This window comes from Ruditapes philippinarum, unplaced genomic scaffold, assembly GCF_026571515.1.
Source record: "Ruditapes philippinarum isolate M1 unplaced genomic scaffold, ASM2657151v2 ctg5521_1_1_1_1, whole genome shotgun sequence".
Classification (NCBI taxonomy): Eukaryota; Metazoa; Mollusca; class Bivalvia; order Venerida; family Veneridae; genus Ruditapes; species Ruditapes philippinarum.
The window spans coordinates 93,470-105,390 of NW_026865851.1; the positions used below are offsets into that span (position 1 = coordinate 93,470).

General features: G+C 33.2%; 1 protein-coding gene across 1 annotated transcript in view; it reads right to left on the minus strand.

The window, feature by feature from the left end:
• The window catches only part of LOC132730558 (hemicentin-1-like), a 55,617-nt gene extending 46,087 nt beyond the window's left edge, over positions 1–9,530 (minus strand). The window contains exons 1-3 of the mRNA XM_060716516.1: positions 9,527–9,530; positions 5,092–5,358; positions 2,506–2,772 (exon numbers count right to left, since the gene is read on the minus strand). Coding sequence (XP_060572499.1) covers positions 2,506–2,772; positions 5,092–5,358; positions 9,527–9,530 — 538 coding nt within the window. The remainder of the gene's footprint in view (positions 1–2,505; positions 2,773–5,091; positions 5,359–9,526) is intronic.
• Between the last annotated feature and the right edge of the window lie 2,391 nt (positions 9,531–11,921).

Here is an 11,921-nt window from a genome sequence, read left to right on the forward strand (position 1 = left end):
CAGATTTGATAAGCTTCAAAGTTGAATAGTCATTTGACAAGTACAAAGAATCCAGAGTTGTCGTCCATGGCTGCCAGGCTTCCGAGCGTTGTTTTAAAGTCTCGAGCTGTCAATACTAGCAAAAAGTACCAACGATCATTCAATGCTTGGTTCAGTGGGCGTCGAATTACAAACTAAACTCTTTACCAGCTTTCGACACCGATATTTTTCATTGCATTTGATTTCTATCATTCAAAAATGTAATTCAGCGTCTAGTGTTGACGATGCCTTTTACGGAGTTAAATCGGCTCATGATTTAGCCGGATGTTCTATGAACCCATGTTCATTCAAATTTAACTAAGTCAGTTCGGGAGGCAGCTCACAGGATTCTTGGACATGCAGTCTCTAAAAAAGAACCAATTACACCGGAAATGTTACATAAATTAGTGTCTATGTATAGCAACGATGCAAATGATTTGTATAGGTTAAGAAGTATTACAATGTGTTTTACTTGGATATGCAGGATTTCTTTAGATTTTCTGAATTAACTTCTATAAGACGTTCTGATATTACTTTTCATGACGATCATATAGCAATTTTCATTGAAAAGAGTAAAACTGACATTTATAGAGATGGTAACTGGAGTGTAATAGCAAAAACTGGTAATAGAACATGTCCAGTATCATTGCTTAAATTATATCTCAAATGTGCTCAAATTACTGATGATTCAAATGAGTTTATATTTCGTTCACTCTCTTACTGTAAATCTAAACAGTGTTATAAGTTAAGATGCACAGACTCTTCTTTATCTCATACGAGATCAAGGGAGATCATTCTGGATATGTTTTCTTCAATTGGATTAGATAAATCTCATTTTGGATTACATAGTTTAAGATCGGGGGGGAGCCACAGCGGCTGCCAATTTAGGAATTTCTGATAGACTTTTTAAAAGACATGGCTGCGGGTGGCGTAGTGACAGAGCAAAGGACGGTTATGTCAAAGATGATTTAAACAAACGATTATCAGTTACAAAGAGTCTGGGCATCTGATATTGAAAATTTGAAAAAAAATATGAAATGCATATTATATTGATATTGATTGATATTATGTTAACATTGAACAGTTTTGTAATATTATAAAGTGTTTCTTTGCACCCGTTCTTTGTTTTTGAATTCGATAAACGGCAATGCAGATAACAAATCCTAAATGTGAATTTATGTATTTGTTGTTCTTTCTTCCTTCGATTCCTTTATTATGGGATAAATAATTTATTTACGTTTGAGCGTAGCGAATTAGGAAATAAATATATTTATCCTAGGTTAAAGTAATCGAAGTTTTACTGTATTGAAAATCATTGAATATGATACGCACGATTTTCTCGTGCGTCAGTAATATATAATAAAGTCGGTTAGACGTGTACATCATTCGAGGTTTTCTGCATTGCTACACACGTTTATTGTACTATATCGTACACTGAATCCCTCCCACCATCCCGAAAAGTACACACAGTTACACCTACAAAGTAGAATTAATCTGCAAAGTAACGATGATTTTCTTTGGTTCTACATATAATGGCCATTTTTATTCTTGCTGGAAACGTTAACAAAAAACAAGAATATTCATATAGTCGCATAGTAATGGTATTTGAAAAAAGGTATTATAAAGGTGCATTTTAGATTAATTTACGCAAGCAGTTACGTTTTGGTTACGATTTTAATTTAACTGAAATATTGTATATTTTACAGATTTTGCTCCAAGAATAAAATGTACTACTTTCTGGGATGTCCATTATATTGGAGAACTATTCTTTAGTGAAATGCGATACCTTGAACTTTTCCGATTTCAAATTTAATTGCTACAATTTTTATATTCTTTGTATTAGAAGATAATTTTTTGTAAAATGTTTTGAACTTATTCATGGAAGGCGTGCAGTTATTGAGCGTACTAATTTGGCTTTTAATTACATTTTATGTAGTAAGTGGATTATTTTTATGGGGTTTCTCATTAAATTATGTCAGAACACTTACGGAAGGTGGCTGGTCTTGAGTTTTGGTTTCCTACTACGTCCCCCTCCCACGATGGAGTAGGGTTGCGCAGCCGACTCGCAGCATACTGACAGGGAAAGTATGTTCATAACTTTGTGTTTTCCATGTTGATGTACGCAATTAAGAAATGAGTTTATTGTCAAAAAAGATATTTTACATTATACCGATTTAACGTTGAGATGTTATTTTCATGTGTATACGATTTTGGTGTTGTTTCTAAGAACATGTGTTAACACTCGATAAACGGCAATGCAGATAACAAATCCTAAATGTGAATTTATGTATTTGTTGTTCTTTCTTCCTTCGATTCCTTTATTATGGGATAAATAATTTATTTACGTTTGAGCGTAGCGAATTAGGAAATAATCACTTTGTTTAAATATTCATACTGATTCATAGTGGTCTGTGAGCATATACAGGCAATTTTTTCTGAATAATTAAAATTTTATATAATTGTACAATGAATAAAAAATCAACTTACATCTAACTTCAAGTAGCAACTGTTTTGTTTGTAGTGGTTGTTGAGACAGTTTAACGTTTCTAGCAGTACATGTATATGTTCCAGCCATTGACTTTGTTAAAGGACTCAGGTCAAGCACTGCTCCAGACACACTAAATGAATTTGGTCCAGACCAACTGTAGCTACATTCCCAGCAATCTGCTCCACATGTGATTGGTGCTGGGTTATAATTTTCATTATGTCGATATGACACATCATTTGGATTGAAAAATATATTCCTCGGTCCATCTGTAAGGCATGCATATAATCATATTATATGCAATTTAGAAGACATTTTTTTCATTTTTCTATCACAGTTTATTTGAACAGAATAATATTTAATTTAACTGATTTTATGAGTTTGTAAAAGATATTAAAGATCAAACATTGATGTAAAAGACATATAAAACTCCTTATCCTGTATGACTTAATTTCAGTAGTGAAAACGGGACGGAATATAACAAAACATAATACTTGCCAAAGGTCTTGGGGCATATAAAAATGGAAAATGTGCAGCATTACCATTTAACCTTTGAGAGATCTTAAACATTTTTCCCATATAAAATGTTATTTGAATATTTATAAAAGTGTGCAAATTAAAAAGCATCTGTTAATCAAAGTCCTATACATACAGACAACTTCAACTTTTGTATTTTGAAATCCCTGTATACCCCTGCATTGAGAGTTTGACATATTCCCCTGTGTTTTGCACAAAAAACAAAACCACAATGATAACCCAGCAGTGTAGAAACAGACATAGGGTTGTAATTTGCTTTATTTTCTTGCTGTAATGTACAGGCTTAGAGTTACTCATGACTGTTGCATAAAAATAAATTAAGACTCGGTCTTTATATCATAATGTTTTATTTGTACATATTTCAGAAGTTAAAAATGCTTTTACCCTAAATGTGTAAACAATCTTTATCTTAAACTGCTTTTGATCATATCCAGGATGCATTTGATAAGAAAAATCCCTCTCTTGAAGCTAATGAAATAAACTTTTTGAATTTTCTGCTAGCCTCATTTTGCTTAACAAGAGGGCCATGATGGCCCTAAAATCGCTCACCTGTATATAGGCCCCCGGATTGGGGCCAGTTTAAACCCCAGGGCTTTTATTTGAACAAACTTGGTAGACACCCATTAGAAGATATTTCATGCTTAGCATCTAAGGTCTAGCTGGTCAAGTTTTTTTCTTTACACATATAGTTAAAAACAATGACACACCTTGGGCAGGGCCAGTTTTGACCCAAGGGCTTTTATTTGAACAATCTTTGTAGACACTTACTAGAAAATGTTTCATGCTTAATATCTAAACTCTAGCTATTCGGGTTTTTTCAAAGAAGACTTTTAAGTTTTTGCTATACACATATGGAAAAGGAATGACCCCCGGGGCGGGGCCTATTTTGACCCCAGGGCTTTTATTTGAACAAACTTGGTAGACACTCACTAGAAGATGTTTCATGCTTAGTATCTTAACTCTAGCTATTTGGTTTCTTTCAAAGAAGATTTTTTAAGTTTTTCCTATACACATATAAGGAAAATCAATGACCCCCTGGGGCGGGGCCAATTTTGACCCCAGGGCTTTTATTTGAACAAACTTGGTAGACACCCATTAGAACATGTTTCATGCTAAATATCTTAGCTCTAGCTCTTTGGGTTCTTTAAATGAAGATTTTTTAAGTTTTTACTATAATATTATGCATATAGGGAAAATCAATGACCCCCTGGGGCGGGGCCAATTTTGACCAAAGGGTTTTTATTTGAACAAACTTGGTAGACACCCATTAGAACATGTTTCATGCTAAATATCTTAGCTCTAGCTCTTTGGGTTCTTTAAAAAAAGATTTTTTTAAGTTTTTACTATAATATTATGCATATAGGGAAAATCAATGACCCCCTGGGGCGGGGCCAATTTTGACCCCAGGGCTTTTATTTGAACAAACTTGGTAGACACTCACTAGAAGATGTTTCATGCCAAATATCTAAGCTCTAGCTCTTTGGGTTTTTTAGAAGAAGATGTTTAAAGTTTTTTCTTTTGGTTGCCATGGTAACCAGAGTTCTGCATGGAATGGAATTCTTTGAACAACTTTGTTATTTAAAGGCTTCGCACAAGGAACATCCCTGTGAAGTTTCATTATGATCTGCCTTATGGTTTCAGAGGAGATGTCGTATGTAAAAGTGTGAACGGACAACGGACGACATACGACGGACGACAGACGACAGACGAAGAGTGATCCTAATAGCTCACCCTGAGCATATGCTCAGGTGAGCTAAAAAAATCATTTAAAATCTGTGGTCTAGTTTTGATCAAACTTTACAATTATTATCTTTTAGTTAAATAGCCAAATTCGTTTTAATTGCCATTACAAAGTGTTCTTTAGATATTCATTTTTATAAAGTAGTGAAGATGTGCCTGATTATTTAGTATTCTGATCATCTAATGACAATAAATAAGTTACAAAATTATCCATGTTATAATTTGCTTTTCTTGTAAACATTTAACCAAAACAGTTGATAGTGTTAATAGAGGTCTATTAATAATATCACTATAGCTATATCTATACTTACAAATTACATTCACAGTTAGATCTTTGCTTTGTGGTTCACCACCAGTCCTTATTGCTGTACATCTGTATGTTCCAGCATCTGAACTCTGAAGCCTCCCAAGGTTTAATAAAGCTGAGCTACTAACAAGTGTTCTTGATGGCGTCTTTGACCACGTAAAACTACATGTAGGATGGCAGGTTGCTGTACAAGTTACTTGATCGAGAGTTTCATTTTCATCTTTCTCATAGCTTGTATAACTAGGACTAAACACAACGTTGTCTGGACCATCTGAAACATATATACATTTGATTTTATTTATTTAACTTTTGTTATTTTTTTATATGCTAAACAACTTGTTCTCAATGCAATTATGATCCTAAATAGCTTACCTTATAGATGTGAAAAGTTCTAAATAAAAAATGTTATATTTTAAGATTTCAAAGAAATTGTATGACCAGAATTCAGACAACCAGTTGTCTTGATAGCAATTATCATAATATTGCAAGCAATCCATAAGTCACCTACCGGTTAGAACCCCAGCAACATTCTAAGGGTCATTGGCCATTCACTAATGTTTCAATTTTTCTCTATTTTAAGTAAATTTGTTGGAAAAGTTCTTTAAAAATGATCACAGGAAACAGTTTTCATGAACAGACAGACAGACAGATGGACTGAAGGACACTCTTAAGTTAATATTTGAAACATCCCTGTCACCAAAACATAACATTTTTAAAAGCAAAATTCTTAAAGAGGAGATAACTCTTGAAATAAAGATGCAACTTCATAAAAATTACCATCTCTTTTTGACTAATCACAAATATTGTTATATTTGCCATTTTTAAGCCTATTTGTTGCCATGGCAACCACATTTTATAAAATAGAAAGAAAAGATGAAAACATGCATAATCTCCAGACTGCCATCTACCCATATATCAAGTTTCATAAAAATATTTCAAATACTTTTTAAGTTATCACTGGATACAGTTTATGTGTAAAATTTGCCATATTTTCAGTCTATATGTTGCCATAGCAACCAGAATTTTCAACATAGGAAGAAAAGAAAAAAGACGTGCGTTATCTCCAGACTGTCATCTTAGTACCATATTTTTAGTGTTATAAAAATATTTCCAGTACTTTTTGCATTATCACAGGATCCAGTTTATGTGTAAAATTTGCCATAGTTTCAGTTTATTTGTTGCCATAGCAACCAGAAATTTCAACATAAGTAGAAAAGAAAAAGACGTTCATAATCTCCATACCGCCATCTATCAATATAAGTTTCATAAAAATATTTTCAGTACTTTTTGCGTTATCTCGGGATCCAGTTTTGTGGACGGACGGACTGACAGACAGATGTTCTTAAACAGGAGAGTAATAATGTCACTACTCTTATGTTCTCTCTATTGTTCTTTTTAGCCACACAAAAGAAAATAGCCACATAAAAGCATAACGAAATGAATGACATCAAAGAGAAAGAACAGTTACCTATTGTCAATCTAGCCACATAATTATTGTCCTGTTGTCAGAAAAATCATACAGTTTCACTGTAGATATTTTTCACAAAGAGTTAATGTTTTCTTACAGCGATACACTGAATGTACACTACAGGTATCAAATTTCAATGTAAACTTTTGGTGGGCATATATTAAACTTTCAATGTCAAATCAGTACAACAGAAAATATTTGTGTTTAGAGAGAGATTTTATTTTATTTTATTCCTCCAGGGAAATGCATGTTGCAAAAGACTCTGAATATTCAAAGTTCAAGAATTCTTTTCTAACATAGTTTTTTGTTGAATTGTTTTGTCAACTTCTTTATACTTTACAAAAGACTTAAGAATGGGTTTCTTCAACTTGTTCTGTATGTACACACCTTTATTCTGACTAATATAAGATAAATTTACAACAATAAACATCAAATATATCATTGCAAACTGTTATACAGTAAAGTCTCCCTTAAACGACCAACCCTAAATTGCGGGCAATTCGATATAACGACCGCTTTAAAAAAAAAAAAATTTCCGGTCCCTTTTTTTTGCCCATATAATTCAATGGTCGTAAGGCCCGAAATTACGATCGACCCGCAACTACGTATTGTTTTGTTTGTTTGATTTTACGCCTTTTCCCAACAGTATTTCAGTCATATAGGCGGATAGTTTCCTAACCATCGATCCTGGAGAGTTACACCAGTACTAGACTACCTTCCTCCGTGTTAAACTACCAAAGCAACTACGTATAACAACCACTTTTAACGGTCCAAATTTCACTTTACAATGCAAAAGGGGTCCAATAAAACGACCACTAATTAACCCTGCTTGCTAAATTGTACATGTCACCCGTTATCTCCAATAAACAAACAATTTTAGAACATTTCAAACAATTTTACAACACTTAACGACAACCGACATGAAGGTGTGAACGATTTGCGGTACACGGAAGAGAAGTTTAAATTATCAATTAACAGTTTAAAATTAAGGTGTCTATAGATGAGATTATCAATGAGATTAGCGGTTTGGATTAAAAGGTCCATGGGATTGAATGTGTCAATGTTCCTTTCAATTTATTATTTTAAATTGATGCGAATCAAAGAAAGACGACCGATGTGTTAACAACACACACTTTCGGAGAGGTAGTTAATTTCGTCTACGTTAAATAAAACAAGCAATTATCATAGTATTGCAAGCAATCCATAAGTCCCCTACCAGTAAGAATCCAGAAACATTCTGAAAGGCCATGGGCCATTCACTTGTGTTTCTATTTTAACCTTTTCCCTCAAATAAGTGTGTTTCGACGGTTTCCCCCCCCCCCCCTTTTTGAGGCCTCAAACAGTGAAAAAATACCCTATTTAGGCCCAAAACACTGTTTTTCATTTGAGAAATGTTGTTAAAAAAAGTGACCACTTTTTCGGCGCCATCCCCCATCCAAATGTTACATCAGGGGGTTGCCAGAAGGGGGATGTGCCCCTGTTTGGGGGGTTTAAAGGGGGGGCGGAGCCCCCTCATCGCCAAGAAAATTTTGGACATGCGACAGGCTAAAAATGGCCTCAGGTCGATCTTAGGGTAACTCAGTAATCGACGCTGAAAAGCCTTTTTCTCTATCTCAATTCATTGAGAAGTTGCAGCACTTTGAAATCAGTTTTGATGGAAAAAAAACAATGCAAAATAGTGATTTTTGGCAATTTTGAGAAATCACTGTTGCCATGGTAACAGGAAATTTACCATTGAGCATTCTGTTACAGAGGCTATGGTGTAGTCAACATTTGTGCCAAGTTTCATCAGTATTGAAGCATTTTTCATAGTTTCATAGCAGTTTGAACTTGTTACAGGAGGCTTTTCAATTAAAACGGCCATTTTTTGCAATATTCTCATAGGGTAAAAGGTTAATTAAAACATGGCCCTGAGGTCGCTCACCTGTATATAGGCCCCCTGGAGGGGCGCCAGTTTAAACCCCAGGGCTTTTATTTGAACAAACTTGGAAGACACCCATTAGAAGATGTTTCATGATTTAAGTTTTTACTATACACATATAATGAAAAACAATGATCACCCCCCCCCCCACCCCCATAGGGCCAATTTTAACCCAAGGGCTTATATTTGAACAAACTTGGTAGACACCCGTAAGAAGATGTTTCATGCTAAACATCTAAGCTCTAGCTCATTGGGTTTTTAAAAAGAAGATTTTTTAATTTTTTACTATACACATAATTATAGTAAAAAACAATGACACCCCTGGGGCGGGGCCAGTTTTGACCCAAGGGCTTTTATTTGAACAAACTTTGTAGACACTTACTAGAAGATGTTTCATGCTTAATATTTAAACTCTAGCTATTTGGGTTTTTTCAAAGAAGATTTTTAAGTTTTCGCTAAACACATAGAAGGAAAATCAATGGCCCCCGGGACGGGGCAAATTTTGACCCTAGGGCTGTCTGTTTGGGGGGTTTGAAGGGGGGTGGAGTCCCCCTCATCCCTGTACGAAAAATCAGCATGGCTTTTATGAAAAACAGGACCGATTCAGGCCTGTTTTGAACCAGAATTGGCAAAATCAGGGTGAAATAGACATGGACCCTGAATTTTCAAGAAATCTTACATGGGAATTCAAGTTTTTTTCTACCCTGACATTGTCTTCATTTTGGTAAAGTCAGGGTGGAAGCAGGAATATTTGCACTTTGAAAATATTTTGACACAGATTTTACTGACTTGGAGAAATATAAGCAAAATCTACCCAGATATTTCAATGTTAGAAAATTTTCAAGAACCAGTTTCAATACAGTCTTAAAAGTTCTTCATCTCCAGCCTGATTTTTCTTAGTTAGAGTTGGTTTAAAACATATTTATTTAAGCTTGATTGCGAAACAAGTTCTTGCAACTTATATTAATCACTTTCGAGTCCGCTTCCTGGAACCAACCAGTACTGGTGTCATATGAAGAAACATGGTTGTGACCCGAGTAGGGCTCCAACCCATGATCTCTGGGTTGAGCGGCAGAGTTCAGTTCTATTAGTTAGAGTTATTAGAAATGAATATTGTAATACACTTATAGTACAGTTTACATTGCTGTTCAGATAAAACTGAAATTTTTAATTCATAAGAAAATATATTATAATGTCTATTTCTGGAAGTTTCAGTTGATTTATGGTAAACTCCATTTAACAAAAATTCTTTTCATTTACTGAATTATTCTTTATTATTTTTTTTTTAATTTTGTAGATTTTTTTAGCTCAACATGATTTATTGTTATCTATAAAATTGATTATGGTAATTGATTTTATTTATATTTAACTTATGATAAAAAAATATTATTTAATGCATTAATTGGTCAGCAATAAGTAATGTACAAGATTTTTAGTTTATATCCATCATCTCACAATCTGTACAGAATCTCCTACTTCTAAGGTCAGCTTTCAGTTTATATAAACAAATAACCTTCAAGTGGAACTTTTTACAGTATTTCAAAATACTTCATGTTAAACTGGGCTATCTGACAGATGAAAATAGAGAAGTTACCACAGATTGACTGACAGCAGTTTAAAATCCAGAGCAAATATCACACCCTGAAAATTATTTCCAGCATGGTCATTTTCTTTAGAAAGATTGGAGGCTTAAGTTGTGATTTTAATTAAAAAAAATCAACTTACATTTATATATTAATACATAAATGAGTTTTGATAATTACATAGAAAATGAGATTTAAGAATTCAACTACCCCAGCTTTACAGAACTTTCTTGGGAAATTAATTGTGAAATTTATATATAACATGGAGCATAATAGATATGTTAAACTTCATTATCCAATTTGAAAAAAAATGGAGGGAAATAAGCAGCCAATTGTAACAGATAAATGGTAAGTTATAATTTATTTACAGTTCTTAATATTTTTAATTTTTCATAAAATTATGAATTCTGTAAGCTCATTATTCAAAAAAGATTTTAAATAACTTTCCAGGAAACCTGTTTATAAATATGGAGGGAAAATGAAATCATTCTTAATTTTTCTAAATAAACAATACATTAATTTTTTTATCATTTCATTTTAGAAAAACAAACTGAAGTCTTAAAATGTAATAAAAAATATGACATGATTGCATATTTGTTTTTTCTACTTCCAAAATTTAGGTTGAAGCCAAAAAGCTCAGTAACATGTGACAAGGGAGGATGAAGAAGAAGAAAATGGTGTAGTTGGAACAAAAGAATACAATAGAAGAAATATTTAACTGGTAATTTTTAAGTTTTTCATTTTCTATCAAAATTAGTTTCAGTTTTAATTATTAAAAGTATTCATTCCTGTAAATTTTATGGAATTAATGACTTCATGAAGTCAGTACATATATGTTTATAATGCTGTAGCTTCTTTAAAATAATTTCATCAATCATTTTGTTCTTTTGATGTTTTGATTGCAATTAATGAAATATTATACAATGTACCTTTAAAACTACATTGTATGGACATATTTCTCTATATTAAGGTGTTACATTTCTTTTAGATTAAATATATAAATTGAAAGTTGACTATAGCATATTCCTACACTGCTTTCATATGTTTACAGATTGTGTAGTCCAGAGACTATAATGTGGAATTACGTAATACAGTGTGCAGCTACCTAGTGGAAATATCAAACAAGAATGACTTTTGAAATGTATTTAATTGTATGAAAATCAAATACAGATAAGTGAAAAAAAATCTCAATTTTTATTTTGTCAATTATCAAAAAGAACAAGAATCTGGGTGGATTTTTATTTTAATTTCAGGGTGGGATTTGCAAAATTTTGGGGCGGGATAATAACAGGAGGAAAAAAGTCTAGCCTGACTTTTTAAACAGAAATCAGGGTGAATTATGGCTCATTTAAATATTTCAAATTAATCCCACCCTGGAAATTGCTCTTAATTTAACTAGAAGTAAATCTATTTATAGAAATCTGTGTGAGTGAAAATTCTGCCCTGGATTTCCATTTCAGGGTGGTTTTTTTCTGGCTCATTTAAATATTTCGTTGAATCCACCCTGAAAACACTATATATTGTATACTACAAAATCTAAAAATAGATTTCTGTCTCCTCTATAGTCAACTGAATAGCTTAAAAAACCTGGCTGGAAATAAATTTCTGATCCCATGTCAAATCAGGGTGTAGTCAGGGTAGGCATTTTCGTACAGGCCACCAAGAAAATTTTGGACTTGTGAGAGGCTGAAAATGACCCCAGGTCGATCATAAAGTAACATGTAACCAATGCTGAAAAGCCTTTGACTCTATCTCAATCCCTTGAGAAGTTGCAGCACTTTGAAATAAATTTTGATGGAAAAAAATCGAGGCACATAGTGATTTTTTGCAATTTTGAGATGTCCACTCGTTGCCATTGTAAC